Source organism: Folsomia candida, unplaced genomic scaffold, assembly GCF_002217175.1.
Source record: "Folsomia candida strain VU population unplaced genomic scaffold, ASM221717v1 Fcan01_Sc002, whole genome shotgun sequence".
NCBI classification, from domain to species: domain Eukaryota; kingdom Metazoa; phylum Arthropoda; class Collembola; order Entomobryomorpha; family Isotomidae; genus Folsomia; species Folsomia candida.
Window position 1 is genome coordinate 9,043,391 of NW_019091194.1, and position 19,185 is coordinate 9,062,575.

The 19,185-nt window shown below is 35.7% G+C and overlaps 1 protein-coding gene and 2 long non-coding RNA genes across 5 annotated transcripts in view; 1 reads left to right on the forward strand and 2 right to left on the reverse strand.

Moving 5' to 3' along the window:
- Positions 1 to 19,185, forward strand: part of LOC110842951 (semaphorin-1A) — a 73,533-nt gene that overhangs the window by 12,961 nt on the left and 41,387 nt on the right. For both annotated transcript variants that reach the window (XM_022088830.2, XM_022088831.2), the window contains exon 2: positions 9,274 to 9,504. In XM_022088830.2, the coding sequence (XP_021944522.1) occupies positions 9,393 to 9,504 (112 nt within the window). In that variant the 5' untranslated portion in view covers positions 9,274 to 9,392. The remainder of the gene's footprint in view (positions 1 to 9,273; positions 9,505 to 19,185) is intronic.
- LOC110842954 lies at positions 6,803 to 7,686 on the reverse strand. Its single transcript, XR_002547385.2, has 2 exons — positions 7,421 to 7,686; positions 6,803 to 7,211 (listed from the first exon to the last, which is right to left on the reverse strand). It is a non-coding gene; the product is annotated as an uncharacterized LOC110842954 (long non-coding RNA).
- On the reverse strand, positions 12,899 to 17,623 carry LOC118434274. Of its 2 annotated transcripts, XR_004833893.1 has the most exons (4): positions 14,110 to 17,623; positions 13,698 to 13,987; positions 13,560 to 13,618; positions 12,899 to 13,472 (listed from the first exon to the last, which is right to left on the reverse strand). It is a non-coding gene; the product is annotated as an uncharacterized LOC118434274 (long non-coding RNA). The 2 variants fall into 2 exon arrangements; XR_004833892.1 differs by having other exon boundaries at positions 13,560 to 13,987.

The following is a 19,185-nucleotide window of genomic DNA, read 5'->3' on the forward strand; positions in this document are numbered from 1 at the left end:
ATATATGTACGTATGAATGGTTTTCCGTTCGTTAGAGCAGTTATAGGACAATAGAACAAAATTTATAACGTGCTTCGCAAAGTTTTGGCTTTACTGATTAGGCAAATACATTGATTTTATTGGATAGTTTATGATTATGGTGGTACTGTTGCCTACGGTCTGACATGCGTTGTGGTCTACCTACTTTTCCAATCGAAAATGCAAATGATGCCAATAACTAACTTATGGGATCTCTGATGGAGAAAATATGAAAGATGCAGTGTATTTAATTTCACCTCTGCCTACTTCCACATAAACGTGGACAACCTAATGCAAAACATTGTCTGTCGGTCAAATGATTAATGAACAATTTAACCAAACCTTTGCAGGTTCAAATAGATAAACTATTCCAAATTTCGTTTCACTCTCAAGGGTTTAAATTATGCTGAAAGTTAAGTGACAGCTTATCCGCATTATCAAATTTTCCATTTAAGATTTCCTTAGTCTTGTTAACTAAACGGCATTTTATGGTGATGGGAAATTCTGCCATTTTATTCAGTGATGTTTAAACTTACACGTGAGCACCACCTTTCTAGCTACATACTTAGGATTAATACATGGCACAGTGTATGCTCTGTGCATAGTTTGTGGAACAAATGCGATTCTTCATTTTTGATTCACTACCTGTATCATCGCCAACATTTACTGGCAGTAGGTCGAAGTTTGTGTCCTTTCTTTGCAGAAATTGATGACAGAAGAGATCGTTTATCTGCCAGACCAGCAGCCAGGATTTAGATTATCTTTCCGATGTCTGATGGTTTCAACTCCAACGGGCTTTTAGTTACGAGGAGACATCATTTGTAGGGAAGAAACGAACGACTTTGTGTGGCATCCGGTTCAAAATTCTTATTTGCTATCTTTTATCTCCCTTCTTGCTCATCAATGCCACTATCACAGATTTCTCCCCTGTCAGCTTCTAAAGAATTTTATTGTTTAGCCACCAGCGAACTGGCTCAGCGCAAAAGTCATTTATCACATATTCACTTTAATATAATGTAAGTAGCTAATAAGCAAATGGGCTATCAATTTGAAAATTTATGGCTCCTTTGGATGGCTAAGTGGTGGTGCTGTGGTCAACGAGACAGTTTTATTGCTGGGTTGAATCAATTGACATTCCTAGAATTTTTCCATACTCTCGAGAGACGTGCACTTACAGAATACAAAACGGTAAAGATGCAATGATGAACAGCTCTATTGAGAATCGTAAGTCGTCACTGTGTTGCAACGACGTATTGCAACTGAGAGACAGGACCAGATAAGGTTTCTTCCTTTAAAAAATGTCGCGTTTAAAAAAGTGAGTGACAACCATAAAAGTGGATGCACTTTCAGTGTGCGGTAGAAAACCAAAACCGGATGCATTTTAAATTTAATTTAATTTGCATGCATTTTCATGTTTCGGGACATTTAAAGCAAAAAGTGGTGTTGGGCTAAATTACTTTCTAATTTCTAACTTGTCACATGAATAATTCAGTCTTTTCAAATGGTGGGTAATCTTCGGATGCTGCCATCTTGAGACCTTTGGCAGTAGATCACTTGCGGATGCGATGCTTGAAGAACAAGAAGGCATATGTCTATGATAGACTGATAACTAACTGACAAAGTCATTTAAAATAAATCAGAATAATACTTATGGGAATTTAAAGCCAAGTACATACATAAGTGAAAACCTGGTGGAAAAGATCGCTAGTGTGTAAAATTAAACCGTGCATGGAAGGAATAAATATAGCTCCTTCCATGTAGAGATGTAATGCCTAATTGAATTAGCAAAAATGTACAAAGAGATAAAATCAACATCATTTGGACCGGGTTCAAAGTGCGAAGTACGAGCTTAACATCTTACATATTCAATTCCATGGGCTTATTACTGGACATTTAGTAAAATTATTTTAAACCAACGCGAAGGAGAATATTAAATGGAATAAAATAAAGTCTAGAAATTTTCTCTTCACTAAATGCATCTTCTCTTCAGGTGTAAATTGATGGCTGGTTCGGCAAACTTGGCTTCGTAGATTTATATATGTTCCTATGTTTTATCCAGCGTCTGCTAAGTGAAACAAATAAAAGGGAAGGATCTGAGCGAAGTGTATAATACTTGTCTGAGCGAAACTATGACCCACAATAAAGAAAGTCTAACATCCTCTATTTGGCCAGTACCTTTATACTCAAGAGTTTGTACCTATTTTACTATGTGGCAAAAGACTGCTGGGTTGATCCATTATTGAGGACATGGAAGGTAAAGAAGAAGCCACCTGTTGCATTTTCCATCTAAAGTCTGGCAGTAATAGGAACTGTGAGTCAGAACCAAGACAATGAAATCGCGCAACACTTATCCATACGTACAACATTTTGCCGAATTAGAAAAAAATATGTATCTTGTAAAAATATATTGTAGTTTGATGAAATATCAAATGCACGTTGCTTTTTCTACTCGTAACTAGATGACGAGCACTGATAGTGCTCATTTCTTCACCTATTGTTAAAAATGTAGAAATATATATAGAACTCTGTCTACCAAGGGCAACAAATGTTCAACAACTCATTAGCAGGCAAGACACAGCCGTCCAGCAGACAGAAAACAAAACTGGAAATCTGGGAACCGTTTTATTTTCAGAGCTTTCGTGCAACCCAAGTTTGATAATCCAACCTGTTGATTAAGTTGAAGGGAGATCCTTGAACCAAAATCACGTTACAAACTTTCTTTCAACTGAATACGCCACGCCAAACAAATGACTGGCTTCCTGTCCTTCTTATTTTGGTTTTAGTTTCGTCTGCTCCAAATTGGAAAGAGATTAAGCAACCAGCCTCCTCTTGTTCTAGATTAACACGCTCGTTGGAATAATATCATTTGCCTGGGTGTGGATCTGATAGCATACCCGAACCTAAATTTAGTTACCAACAGGAAGGTTCATGGAAGAACAGATTGCGTATTATTGTGGTAGCAATGCTGTAATCCGAGGTTGTTTTTTTAGCTTATATGTACGTATGTATGTGGAGGTGAATCAACTGAATTAACAGGCTGTCAACGTAATTCGGTTCTCTTAATTTAATACATGTCCACCTTGCTTCACCACCATGCACCGTCTGCTTATTGTTGCGTTGAGATTTTTTATTTAGTCATCAGGCTGAAAGATGACAATCACAAACCGTACATACCTTTTTGGTCGTTTTACGTAGCTAATGTATTTTTTCATTAGAATTTGACAATTACTGTCTGGCAAGACCTGCATAATGACAAAAATATTGCACTCGTAACTGTTTGTAAGAGCAGAATTTCCTTGGTACAGTTTAGATTTAACTTGGTACCGAGTAAAGATAAATGAGTAAACAAAAATGAAGCATGCATGAATTAAGATGATTTCAGCTAATGAATCTTTCACGTAACTAATTTCGACGGATGAAACAAAATAATATTCCTCCGTGGTAATGCGTAGCCAACCACCGTCACAACAAATGTTCTTTCATAGCTTAAATTTACAATATAATGTACGTTTTAAAATTTAAAAATGCAAGGGCCAATTTCTTATTCAAAACCAAAAGGTGTGGTCTTCCGTAATTGCAAAATTTTCTGGATGCACCAGAACTGAGTGCGTGTTTCTTTTGTAAAAACTTTAATAACTGCTTTAATTTAATTTTTGTTGAATGTTGTCAACGTTGTAAATTAACTGCATATTGTTCTGTATTACATAGAAAATGAGTGGGTATTTTATTATTGCATGTTGTCAGTTGAAACTTTTGAATGTCTCGGTGCAATTTTGTTTTGCGTTGCACAGAAGATCTTGCAAAGATGCATTAAATAAAATGACTGGGTGGTGGTTGACACATGAAATCGAAAAGTCTATTTTGTATATTATTATTATTATACAACTCTACACTTTTTCTTGTCGTGTTACACGAATTCGAATAGTTAATTCGCACAACACGAGGCTCACCTTTGACTCCACCAGAAACAACCGGAATTATTATACTGCAGTCAGTCGCATGTTGCATATTAAGGTTTTTGCGAGTGAAAACCTGGGGAGATTTTGTCTGACCAATGTCTGGTATAGCTCAATATTTATATATGTACATAGTGCTCTTACACGGGTACACAGATATCACTAAATATATTCACAACCTTTCCACGAGCAATTTATTTAATTGGTTGTCGATTTCAAAAGATGATAAATTAGTTTACGCAATAATATATGCGCACGGGTCAAGTTCCACTTTTTATGCTAAGTGAATTGCATTTATCGGATTTCTACAATTTCACAACCTGGCTCTGTTTCAGTCAGTTGGTCAAGCTATCCAATCATTTATTGAGAAATTATATATGCAGCCACGGGTAGAACAATCGATTGTTTGGGAAATTAAATGGCTCGAGCCGACGACGAGAAACATCGCATTTCTGCTAGAATAAGATTATAAAAGTGAAAATCCAAAAAAATGTTGATACTCCAATTAAATGGTTAAATTAAAGAAATGGGACTGATCTTGTAGGGTTGTTGCATGCATGCAGCAGGCACATTACACGCCGTAGAACACGTGCATCAATCAGTACATGTTTTACGGCATGTGTATAAAATGCAATCAATATGCATAAAACATAACACGAAATGCACCGTCAATTGAAATTACGAATCCAATTGAAATCATCAAATCACCATTCAAAAAACAATAGCCAACAGTTGGCTCGAGGTTCTGCCCATTATTGCATTTATTCATAAACTAAATTTTTAAATTAATTGCAGGCGACGTAATTGTAAATTAGTTGCTAGTTACGCAGGCCATTCTTACCACACCGACCACCAGCCAGTAAAAAATAAGATGCTTTGTTTTTGTGCAGTCTGGCAAGTAGTTAAAACAATGAAGCAAGAATGGGATGGGGATGGACACTGATTACTGATTGGAATTCGATTGAGGATCGACTTGTGTTGAATTGATTTTGATTTCCCTTTCAGTTAAGAAGAACTAAGCAGTGAATTGAATAATAAATATTGTGTGTCTCTGGGTTTGTGTGTGAATTTATTGGGGTTGGGCTCGACTTTCTTTTGAATGGTAATAAATAAAGTACTTCTTCGGTCCTTTTATCGGGAGAGATATGAGGTTGTTTGGTATTCATATAGTAGCAATATAGTTTATTCATTTTAGTATAGATTATATTCGCAGAGATGTATGTATGTGTACAATTATTCCTTTCATTCATATATGTATGTACATATGTATATATTTATGCACATGTGTATGTACATATGTGGGCCTGGTCAAGTATTTGTAGTTTTAGCTGATAAACTATTTAGAATTTTTGATCGGGGGCCAATTCAATTTACCAGAATGACTTTTTAAATCGATATCGGCCAGACGAGTAATTAATTTTAAGCAGAATATTTATGTAATTTATTTAAGATTTTTTTGCATCCACAATATGCGTAGTTTAGTGATTGAAAACTAAAAGATTTATTTGACTTTTTTCTAAACGTCCATTGTAAAATACTTATTTGGGTTTCTAAATATCAGTAACATAACTTTCTTCTCATTTCAATTTCGTATCACTGAGAAATTTGAACTTTATTGTTATTATCGCAATACGCTTGTGGCGACAAGTACAAAATTAGGCACTTGATGATTGGCAAATTCCAGGGTCAAATAATTCTTTCTTAAAATGAATGTGGTACTGTACATATTTACTCACGTTTCGGTTGATCAGTGTCAATTTACAAGACAAAAAATTGTGATTATTATGTGTCGTTAAGTCTATAATAAGTGCACATGTGTGTATGGACATTTGCATATGGATATTCTGTCGCGTCAAGTAATTTCATACTTTTTAACGTACACACATATGCATATATAAGTTGCGGATCAGTTTATCTATCTTTCTTAAACAACCATTAAGTAAATATCTTATGGTAATTCAGCGTGGTTAGCAAATAATCTAAATATCGTCCATATCCTGTAATTGTTATCTGAAAATTGTTCCGCGAAGTAAAATTGTATACACTTCACCTCCAGACAGGATCAGTTTGCACGTACAATATAAAACAAACATAATGGGCAATTGTTGCCTGCAAGTTAACCGTTTCAGATATCTCCACGGAACAATTAAAGTGGCCACAACCACATTATCGCCATTTGCCACTGGCATTATTTGTCATGGCGTGGCACATGCATGATTAGCCGTTGTGTAGCATTAGTCATAACATACATGCATCTGCATATACCTTGGTTTTAGCAGCCCCTTATTATCTCGTACGACTTCACCTTGGTGCGTTTTTTGGTACGTTGGGTTTGATTGCATTTCATTCACCCATGATTAACATTGCAGTGTCCATTTTTTATGCACAGTTGTACATTTCTTTGTGAAGCATTGTACAGCTCGGATAACCAATGAATAACCAATTTAAATGGTAGCACGTACCAAGAAACAAACGAACACTTGATCATTTATATGTAAGATTTTGATTGTCAATAGTTCTTGCTGAACATGAATCACGTTGATAATGGGCCAGCGGGAGACTTGTCGAATTCCTTATTATTTAAGAGAAAAAAGCGATAAGTAACAGACAGCAACATCACTTGACATCAGCACGTGTAATGCCATAATTTATATTCTGTATGACCACCATCATTTCACACGAATAGCATAATGAAGGTGAAAAGTGATATGTTCACAGTGACTTTATCGCTTACATGTACATATGCATGCTGCAATTTTGTGTTTCATCATTGTTTATTTGCTTTGCAGTTATATGCGTTTTTAAATCTCCAGGTACTGAACATTCTTGATTCGCAGTTACTTTATTAAAACAAATCCCAATAAAAATAGTACTTAACTCGAAACTATTTAAAATCTCGCTTATTGCATTTATTATTGGATTATGTCAAATCTAGGATATGTTTATTCATACAATTTAAAATGTATGCCTGAGTGAGGCAGTCATTAAATTGTAGGATGTTAGTTTGTGGTGGATTTGGCAGGGCGTGTGCCATATTCCACCATCATGCTTCATCCTCAGTTTTGATTCCAGGTAGTCAATTTGGGCTGGGTTAAACTTTCGTAGCGACGATATTGAATTCATTAACTCATTCTGTTGTGATTCGATCCATATCATTTCCAAGCCTCGAAGGCTTAAAGAACCTCAATGAATCAAATTTCATTGTGTTATAATAATGGGGGTGCTGGTCAAACAAATCTAAAAACATATATACACACACCAAACATACAGTGATTGAATATATATAATGAGAAAATAAATTATAATGATCAGCCCTACACGAAATAAGGACCAACTGTGAGGAGGAAATAAGTTGTACTCAATTCTGTGTCGATAAATAGATCACAAACGAGCGAATCTAACACAAATCAGTTGCAACAATATATTTGGATTAGAGGCTAGCGTACCTATGAATGTGCAGAATAATGTAATTCGCACTCTGTCCAAGTTAGCAACACAGTAAAAGTGCACAGCGTTTCGCTTTAATGCATTTTTATGTGTGGCACGACATACGGCGTGTGTTATGTGTGGTCTTTTATATTGCGAAATTAAAATAAATAGGATTTGGGCTTGTAGCTGTCACATCTGTCCAATCTGGCTGGAGAGTTGCACGTACGTGTGTCGGATAAGTTATATTCATGTAAATTAAACAGTTGAAGAGATGGATGGCAATTGACACGACTTTTTCGACTGGACACCGATAACTATACTTATTCTGTAAAAGTGGTTTTGCAAACCAATGAGCAAAATTTCGTGCATGAGGCTTGGAAACAAGTTATAATACTGTAATTTCGAGTAGGATGGTCTAAGCATAAAGCCATTTAATAGTAAGACGGGTGTTTTTATGGGAGGGTGAGCAGACATGGCAAATGTATACTTTTATTTGGGATGGTGACACTTTTGTTGTCCACTCCACAAGCCATAACATTAATTCTGGTAAATGACAATTATGTATTTATTAGGTAGCTTTGGTCGAGGAAGCGTGTTTTTGCTTGTCATTACTCCACAGGACTGCTGCTCGAGGTCTGTAAAGTAATTTGCAGATTATCACTTCAGCAGTGGCTTAATAACAACTGAACTTGGTTTTCTCTTGTCGCTTATTACATGCGAACATGTGTAGATATCCAGTCCCAGAAAAATGTCCATGCATCTCTGTCTCTTTTGTACTTGATTTTGATGGGGTAAAAAAGTAATTGCAACTTTCAATTGCGCCAATCTTGATAATGACGTGGAGGATGATAATCACAATAATTTATCAAGACGTGATCTTTGTCGTAAACACTGCAATCAATGTTTCAACTTAAAGTCAGGACGAATTGAAGCGTTTCGTCTAATTCTTGTCGTCTACAAAAATGCTCAGGCTGCTATGCAGACGTTATGAAAAATGTGATGCTCGTCGTCGTCGTCGCTGAAATAATTCTGAAGGCCAACACAATTAAAAATTAAGGCTGTTGAGGATCCACTGATTATGGAAGTAGTTTGATTAGTGGATTATTTAGTACATGAAGGTGTTCATTATTTATATACGTGAAAAAAATTGTGCTTTGTATAATACTCCCTTCACATTATTGCCTGGATCACCATAATCAACACGGGAACAAAAAAGCAGAAAGAATTTCTACTAGCTATTGAATCTTGTTGATTTTGAAGGATTTCTTCTCAAAAGCGAATTCTTTCCTCTTTGAATGTCATCACTCACTCGCGAATGTAGAGAATTTGCATATGCAATATTGTTAATACTGTGAAGAATAATAATCAGACGTGTCTATGCATCTGTCTGTGTATATCATTCAATTCTTTTATTACTATTATTAAATATATCGGACCTCTATACGTCAGAATTGTATGTATGCACAATTTGTATAAATGTTACCAACACAAACAACAAGGCATCACTGACCAACTACTGATTTATTACGATTATTGTGCACACATATTCTGACGAATATGTAAGCAATGAAAAGCACAAAGACACACGGAAGAATTTTTATCAAGAGAGTTAATTGTTACTCTTGGACTGGACATATTATTAAATTAAACCTTTAAAATGAATTTCGACTTTGAGGAAGATTAAAATGGCGAGTTTTTGAGTTGCGACTCTTGACTCGTGACTTTTCATTTAAAATTTGAAGACTACTCATGAGCTGTCTTACTTATTCTTGTTAAATTTACATCTAAATATGTATGATTTATAATTAATGTTTGTATCTTGTTTGTATTTATTCCATATTAATCGTGGTTATTTTTTATTTGCTTACAGGTGGCAATGAAAACGAGGATGACGGTCATCAGTTACCAACCAGTAATGTAATTCGAGGGAGAGGAACATCTCATCAAGAGGTTAAATATCCATCAAAATCCAAACGCAGAGTCAGTAAAATGAAGTCCAATTACAACTTTTACCTCACTGTGGTCATTTCTCAACTGGTTCTTGTCGGGGTGTCCGCCTCATGGCAGGACGGGACTCAAGTAAAATCCTCTTTCAGACAAGGTTCGTGAAAATATTCTTTTATTTTATGATAATTTAATTTGAAGAGAAAATCAATAACCAGTCAATTTGAGTAGAAATATATCCCATTTACGTCACAAAAACAAGAAAACTTTTTTTTGCATAGCGCACAACATCTTTTAAACAAGAATTAATAATTTATGAAACCTTTTCAGATAATTGCTAATTAAATTTTGTAGGTTGTTGTTCCTATCAACAATTGGTGATTGGGATTTCTAGTTCTTGATGATGATTTCTAACTTTGTAATTAATTTAATTAATCAGAGTGTTGGAATTGAAAGTCACATAGAGCTCACTTACATACTTCTTGAATAAGACCATTTATGCATACTTGCATAAATACATGTGTATATACTTATGAATATATATGTACGTTGATCATTGCTCTCTGAGCTAATCATCGAGCACTTTTATGAACGAATTTGTGGGGTAATTGATTGATTAACCCAATTGGTACATACATGCTGCATCCTCTGGCGAAGACGCAGAAGAGAGTTTATTAATTGTTGTGCAGTATCTTATTGTCATTTTTCTAAAGTTAATTGTTTGCTCATTGCATGATCCATTCAATTACACCAACGGCGGATGCGTTGGCAATTATTTATTTAGGTTTCACAGTAGGAATGGGAATTCCTTACGCAAGAAAAGTAAGACGAATGTATGTAACTACGAACTATATATATTTGTGTGTGTGTGAAGAGATCATTAATTTTGGTACAAAAATAGCATCATCTCTTCTTCTATAGCGCATCATTTTATTAAGAAGGTGTATAATGTTTTACTTATTTTATTTTATTGCATAACGGTGGAACAATTGCAAATGGTGTAAAAGTAAACAGTAACGGGTGCTTTGTAAGGAATACAAAAAGAAGCAATTTTAATTGTTTTGAGCTGTTTGACTATTTAGTTATCATCCTGAGTTGGTCACGACGTATTATGTGTCACCTCACGTAATGTTGGTATCGTGTCTTGGCTTGTCTTTGTTGTTCTCGTTTTAGAGGCTTAGATCGTGCCACTAAATTTTTGGTGGTTGCAATAACAAAGTGAATGTTGATTTAGGTGGGGACTGAAAAACGAGATTTTAAATCCCGAAAGTAAACATTTTTTATTTTAAATAAATTCTTTAACTGTAGACAATTAAATTCTACACCCTGTAGCTCGCATTAAAGTGGCATCTAAATTTTACTGCATTCCTGAAGGAAATTCATTGCTTAAACTAAAACTTTCAGCTTGGAATTCTATTCTTGATTGATTTACAAGAAGATCCTGTGGTTGGGTGGTAAAGACGTATTTCCATTTCCATATATCTGTGTATGCATATGTACGTGATGCATGCACGTATATCTTGCTAAAATATTCAGACTGTATTCAGATTGCAGTACTAAATATACATACGCATAATAAAGTTCCCAACGTCCAATTTCATCTCATTGTTATTTTAAATGTGTTGCGGTGGTATTCATGAGATTTCTCCAAATAGAACAACCTCTCATTTGGCATCAAAAGGATATGGTTAAGCAATATTTAACATGGTTATAATTTCTGTGCTTTGTAACAATAGTGCATTTCTTGGCAAGGTGGGAAAGCGTCTCTACTACATAAATCCCATTTTCTTGTAAAAGCTTACCAATCCCCAGTGAACAGCATTCCAGTAATTGAAATTTGTCAAATTCATTTCCTTGATTAACGTGTAAAGGCGTGTTGGTTGCTACTGCTGGATTATCTAAAGGGACAAATATTACAAAATTCCAGGAATATCCAATATTGCGTCATAACAAATACTTGCAAACTAAATGCATATGTTGCGTACAACTTAAAAAAAAGTTTTCCCTGCAAGAAATAATGAAGACAAACTTGTTGATGCAGGAAAATGGATGAACATGGAATCTTGTAAAGTGCACATGTGAACAGAGTGTCTTACTGGCTTCACCTTTATAGCTGCACAAAAAAACTGTTTAGATTGCTAGTGCTGTTCTGCCTCCATCGTTCATCCCCTTACATTTACATCTCCTTGCATCCCAGGCAGAGTTGCAGCAGAAGCTGAGATAATGCATATTAAAAAACCAAGTCCATTTATTCTCCGAGAGTGGATGCTTGCGCCCATGTATGAACTCGCTGCTTGCGTCCAATGAGCTGTAATGAAAGAAAGGCACATAGGTTTCAAACTAGTCAGACGAGAAAGATGCGACAGTGCGTGAAAGAAGAGCACTACGGACGAATGTACGGCTGGGGGGTTGTAGCGTTGAGAATCTCAGGTTCTTACACTTTCCAGCAGTAGGTACCTTAAATGGCGGCATTGTATTCTAATAATGGTTGTAAGAGAGGTAAGGTAGTGGTGGGGGTGGCTATGAGAAGACTTCCTATACGGCTGTTGCCAGGTTTACTTTTTCCTATTACGTATATTTATGGCTGGCAGTATCGCTGACTTGCATCTCGTCTCTCCTTTCTTCTTCACGTCCATTATCCACCCAAGGCCAAAAACTTCATCCCCATCTGCGGTGCGGTGGTTGGTTGTGGTGATTTCTTGCCCTGCACTTGAAGCTATGCCCTCGAGGTATTGCATTGGTTCAGACGTGGATGGATGGGTATCGATGATGATGAGGTTGCATTGCTAGCTTCACAATGTGAGTATGCGTAATACTGAGTTTGAAATATATGAAAGTAAAATTACCACAGACAAAAATATTCTAAGCTGAGCACGTTTTCTTGAGGAATTGAAGATAGCAGACTGGAGAAAAACTGCTGGAGTGGATGGAAATCCTTCCATGGATGGGGATCCTCCGCTTGTTGCACTCTTCTCCACCTTGTTGGAAGCTGTAGCTGGTGATTATGCACAAAAGTTGCATGTAACTTATGGAGAAAGGATATTATTTACGATTCATATTTAGTTCGTTATTTTATTCAAAATCATATGAACTGGATGGATTCTAGACTGATGGGTGGAACTTGAATTATTTTTTGAGTTGAAAAGAAGATGAATGAACGATGGGATATTCCGAAATGAGATTGTAAATTATTCTGTCGAGGTTGATTTTCGATAAATCGTCATCAGAAAGATGGATGGGAAAAGTTTTGCTAGAATTGGACAGATGCAGGGTCTTAGGTACAAAATTTAACAACCTCCTGCGAATTGTACGCGAAAATTTGTGAACTTGTTGCCTTTAGGCAATTGGCATGTTACAGTGATGCATGAGGATTGAGGACTAGCTGATCTGATCCTGATCTTGAAAGTTGGGTTCAATTCTCTCAAACACCTAATTGCTTTTACACTGGCGTATAATGTCAAAATCAACAGGTGGACATTCACTTTTTGCAACATATGGCGTAATAAGATGAATTGAATAATATTTCTTTATGTCCAGTATTTAGCGTCAATGTTGATTGTGTTATTTATTTGCATTTATTATTTGGTTGGTTGTCCATCATGCGGTTGTTTTATAAACTGCAAAGCTATAGCTTCACAATGCCAACATTAATTGTTTGTATTTGCTGGAATTTCTTAATCTTTGTTTAGTGAGCAGTTTTTGTTGTTTCTGGAGTATTCCCGAGCTACACAGTATGTAACGATTAGGCGCCGACGAAAAGGTACCGAAATGCAACGCTACTTCGTTAATGAAAAGGTACCGAAATTGGAGGAGTAAACAATTGTTTACTCCTCCAAGTCTCATTATTATTATTATTAAGTGGCTGAGCTCAATGAGCTAAACAAGTGGAAGTTGAGGTGATCATCTTTTTTTACGACAATTAAGAATCTTTTGATCCGTAATCTGTCATGTCACTGTCAATTAGGACACTCGGGACAATCAGGTTTTTCTAAAGTCGCTTATTGTATTTTACTTTGGATGTATACCTGTTATATGTAATGTCCAAGTAAAGTTATTTAGAAGAATAAGAAGTAGTTGTGTCTCCCTTCCATCATACCTGCAAGAGATTTGTTCCTTTCCAGTGACCTAGCTTGATCATAAAAATGAACTAGACGGCATTAAAATTGTTTCATAATAACAAATTAAACGTGATCCATAAATTCAAGTCTTTACCTTCATACTCACGTTATCTGTCTCACCTCACTGTTGACTGTCCTACGCAGTGCATGTACCTTCAACATATGCAAAAAATCATAATCCTATTAAGATTTTAGAAAATTTATGACACTAAAGAGATAAATATCAAATAACTTTTGATTTTTTTAAGTATATGACGCCTTCCACGGTACCACTCATTATGAACTTGTCTGGGTCGCAAAAAATTAGACTTAAGCCCTTTTGAAAACGTTTCAGATGACTAATTTCATTGTTTCCATTATGACTAATTTTGAGCTAAACTTCGTATGTAAAGGGATGACGCAGAAATTTTTCTCCGCAACACCTGGAACTAAAGTATTTACATAGTATGATAAAGAATAAATACGTTACCGGAAAATGAAGCTTCTTCAATTCATGTTTTTTTCAGTTTGGTGGTAATGTAACTGAAAAAACAATCAAATGTTCTCGTTTTTTGACTCCATCGTACAAATATGCATGCACGTATTTTTAGAATTTGCTTTTGTAAACGGTTCCAGGCGAGGTGATTCTTTGGGTATCGACTTACCAGTATTCCTTCCACGCACATTTTTCCTGTCTTTCCCGTTACAAAATTGTACGAGCTCCCCACTTTTACAAACCACCAGGGGTTGTCTATTGGGTAATTTTTGTGGTAAGAGTAAAAGTGGACATATGTATAAATATATACATCTGTTTTTTCAATTGAAGTTAAGGTTCGTTCTTCTTTCTGGAGAATGCAGCTGACCATTATCCCTCCATATTTCCTTCCATGTGGATCCTCCTCTTCATTTCCTCCGGACATTGCACATTTTCTCAAGAATCCGAAATTGAAATTTTAACCGTTGATCGAGTCTGCTGTGCTGTTCAGAGATGAAATTGTTTTCTCATCATTCATGCCTTTTACTTCTGCTTCATCTTCTTCTGGTCATGAGTTTTACCTTTTTCTGCTGATTGATTCGTTCAGCCAACACAAGTTCAGTTTCTAACTCTGTGAAGTGCAGAGTAAGTGAAGCAGAGGGCTTGTATTTTCAATCAACTTTGAAATTAGAAGGATAGATAACATCCTCCATTATGTTGACGTAGAATACATTCGGAATATACGTATAAACTTGTAGGAGTACAATATCTCTTTTAAATTGCATTGTCTCATCACAATGGTCCACGTTCAGTATGTTCGGTTTTTATAGGGGGCGAAAGAGGGATGGTGAAGAGTGAGGGTTCTCGAGGGATGGAAGAATTGTAGCAATTGGAAGTTTGATTGAATTGAAAGAACAATTTAACTCGTGGTGTTGTATTCCAGAACAAAAACTTATCCACGAAGAAAGCACTATGGGAGTAGTAGTGAGATGTTGTTGCACTTTTAAATATTTATTGCTGGATTTTTTTTTACTTAAGAACGGACAACGATCTCATATACTTACACATACAGTATTTATGTGCATATGTACAATTTTACATTATTACCCAAGCTGTAATACGGAAAATTCAAACATTTTTCAATGCTTCTGCAAGTCATCCTTTTTCCATTGTTTAGCACTTTTTGCATTTGCGGCGATGACATGGGTCGTAAAATACATAGCAAAATAAAGCTAGATAGATTCAAAGTAAATTTACATGAAATAAGGATGGTGACTGCACATCCTTTCTCTCTCGTTCAACTAAACAAACGATTAAAATCTTTCTTGATCGTCCAATCTCCTTTCGTTGGAGCCCTTATTCCAATCAAACGTGAAGGAATACAATACAGAATTTTCAATGAATCCTATCAGATGCAAAATTTCTTGCTGACCAAACGATACAAAATTGAAATGGTGGAAAAGTCAAGGTCAATGTCAAAGCTAAAGAATAACTAACTTGCTGTGTCTACAAACAAATGCATAGCAGAAAAGTTTGAAAAAAACAATTTTTTTGTACACCAACATTTTTATCAGACCATTAATAATTTCCGTTAATCACTTTTTCTTATTTTCTCCAAACAATTACTCCGCGCATTTATTTAACAACAATTTCGTCTTAAAATTGGATTTAAACACTATAATCCGTCATTAATCTGTCTGCGTCCTTCTCGTAATAACGAGGTATTAAAATTTAGAAATTTTTCGCTCAAGAGGGTGAAACTTGGCTGTATGTACTTCTGGTGGTTGTTTATGAGGAACATGACACGTGCATTCTATTGTTTGTACTCTGAATTCGGCTTCAAATTTCGCATTCTACTCGTGAGTCAGCCTCTCTTTACTTTTTAAATTGTCCACTAACTGGCTTCATCACTTGCCATTGTTCATGTTGCGTTCCGTGATGTCCTCTCTCTCACAAGTATGATTATTGCTACGATTATTATATTATCGAATAAAGTGGACGAGGAGGAGAATGCGGGTAGAAAGTGTTGTCGTACCATGTCAGTAGCATTGTGTAGCAAAAGTTTTGATGAATGGGAGTTAAAGATAAGTATTAATTCTTTACTTTGAGAGAGGATGCACTTGTTAAGTAATTATTATTTAGTGGCTAAACTCGCAAGGAAATGCAGTCTGTCTTTTGTCAAGTTCTCTTCGTGGTTACGTGTCGTTAAAACTTTGTTGCTTGGTTGTGGATGTTTTGAATTGTTATGTACATGCATTACACACATGAGTATGCTGTTCAACGTGTGGGAAAAGTTTGTGAACTTGAGTCTGTTTTATAATACACACGGTGAAGTGGAGAAATCCTTTAATAGTGGTTCTGTCGTCGGAGGTACTTAAATCACAGTTTTGAAGAACAATTATTTTAATTCATTTAGAATAACCTTTAAGGAGTAAATTATTAAATGCGATAAATGACAGCCAACAATGGCAATAATGTTGTTGCTTAACCATTAAGTGCGCATAAGCGATGAGGTGTATCGATGATGTGTAATAGAAAAATGAACAAAGAAAGTTGTGATGCAAAGTTAGATTATTAATTTGTATTGTGACGATGATATTTGAGTTTGAGAAATTTTTAAACTCTCACGACGATTGAAATACGGTGACATTTTATTTACACGTTTAACTAATTTCCACCAACCGAGTTATTACACGATGCCACAAGTTCATTAATAAAATGGTAAATGTTGTGACTGGGGATGGGAGAGGATATCCACATTTTTATTTTCCTCTGATTTTTACAGAATTGTAGTTAACCTTATCGCTTATATTTTCCGGCTATTCTTTGAATTCGAAACAATTAAGGTTATTATTATCTTCACACCTTGGCTTGAAGACTGTTGCGATTATTCTCTTGTCACCGAGTAATTATTATTAGATGGAGTTTTGTATTGTTTTATTATTACCAATTTGCCGTTTATATCAAACGCAATTTATTTTCCTATCCCGTTGGTTTTGGCAAAGGTGGTCGTGAGTCATGAGTGGTGAAAAAGTGGTTAACGAGGCCGTGTTGTTTTATTTGTATCCCTTGTAAGTTAAATGTATTAGCTTGATTTGGTCTATCAATTAAATGCTAATTACAGTTCATTTTATCACTTGGGATTAAATTAAGTTTTAAGACACACCGTCAATGCAGAGATATTAAGGAAACATGCTAAAGTCAGGCTTGTCTTTATTTAGCACGAGTTTGGAGTTTGTTGTTTAATTACAAGTCGATTTATAATGGGGAGAGAATAATGGGTCGGCATCTGTCTACATGCAATCATGAAAATAGTATTAAAAGCATTAGGTTAACAAGCATTGAAACATAAATAAATTCGCACGTCGCTCACTCCGTCACTGCTAACACACAAAACAAGGAGGAGGAAGAATTAGGTTTAAATTTAATCAGATTTATGCTAATTTGAATCATCCTTCAATAGAATGCACATCAGTACACACAACAATCATTAAATGATTAAGTAAATACTTTCAGCTAAAAATAAAATGTGTTACATAACCCAGTTAAAAAAATAAAATTGGACATTGAATGCACTCGATGAACTTGATTTTGATTTATTGGACTTGACTAAAAGAGCAAATAGTGACTTTTTGCATGCTCATCATCTTTGGGGGTAGATTGTTAAATATAAAGTCGTCATTTTAAACCTTACGTAAGGGACGTGCATCTGTTAGAGAATTGGGTACTTATTGTGACTCATTTCCTAGACTAATAATTTCATATTGTGTGTGAGTCATTGCGTTGTTACGTTTTGTTTGGACATGGAAATTGACAAGATTATAAATCAACTTATTTTTAAACTTTTTGAATCTTTATTACGTATGACTAATAATATTTATGGTACGAATGGTGAAATGTGGGTATTATGTTATCTCGTTATGTATGTACGTATAGATATCTATTTTAAACTCTAAAGCCAGCTCCTAGAATCTTATCCACTCAAAAATTCGAAACGGATATTGATTGCTACACAAGTAAAAATGTCAGATTGAATGTCCACGACACGCAGTAGTCCGAGTGAGCTTAGTGTTAAGAGATGAAATCAAATGTTGACATTTCCTGAAGCCAAGAAGCAGTAAATGTTGATTAGATCAAACTTTTCTACTCCTGCGGCAGTGGTGTCGGGGTAAGCTTTAGTGTGAAGCGTTACAAGAACGAATGTCGTGAAAATCTGCGGGTGTCTGTCGAACGGACCTGTCAAGTTTTAATGAATTCGGAGACAGGACTCCCAATTTTTAATCCTCAAATCCTGCTCTAGTTATTATGTGGCATTGACTGATTAGTATTCTTGTGGACTTCTCGCTTGTATTTTTTCACGTTCCACACGTAATGCTCCGGACTTGGCCAACGAGATTGAGTTGTTAAATGCTGAGAGATAAGGTTTAAAAAATGTAGAATCATTGATAGAATGCAAGATATAAAGTTTTGGTGGCATTATTCATCTACGAAATATAATAAAATGAGATGAAGAAAGAAGGCATGTACGTCTGGGTTGAGTCATTGGATGGATGAGGATGAGACTGATGATGATGAGAGTCATTTATCTCATCTTGATATTTAGGCGAGTAAGTAAACAGTCACTCACCTCATTGAGTCAAACAAAGTTGTGGAGAAGAGAACAATGCTCTGATGTGTTGCACCACAACTCATTTTTCTACCCACCTGAAACTAAACCAGGTAGATTTGTCAAGACTTGATCTTCTGGTAAATCAATGTACACGAGTACGTATGCATAGATCGATCTTACTTTTGGTAGGGTTTGGCTGAACTACACAAGTCTGTATGTATATCGAACCTCTTCGGTGTGTACCTGAGTCACATTGTGGATCGTGTTTTTTTATCCAGATTGGCGATTGCACGTTTTTACATACGTAGTACCAGTTTTTGAGGGGAGAATAATGCAATAAATCTGTGCTACTCCATACAAGAAATACGCTAGGCGGAAGAAAAGACGTTGGAGGAGGATGACTAAACATTTAGTCGAACCGAATGCAAACGACAAAGCAAATGGTGTCCCTATGCAAGTCTGGTGGGCAAATCTAATCGGATTATTATTTTTACTGGGAAGGAACCATCAAAGAAGGTTGCAAATTATCCTCTTAGATTGAAACCTACATATTCTGACGCACTTGGTTAATATCAGAGGAAAGAGGTAATTTGATTTACAGACGAAGAATATCATTTTCAGCCGAATTTAAGCTTCGTGTAATATAATCTAGTGACA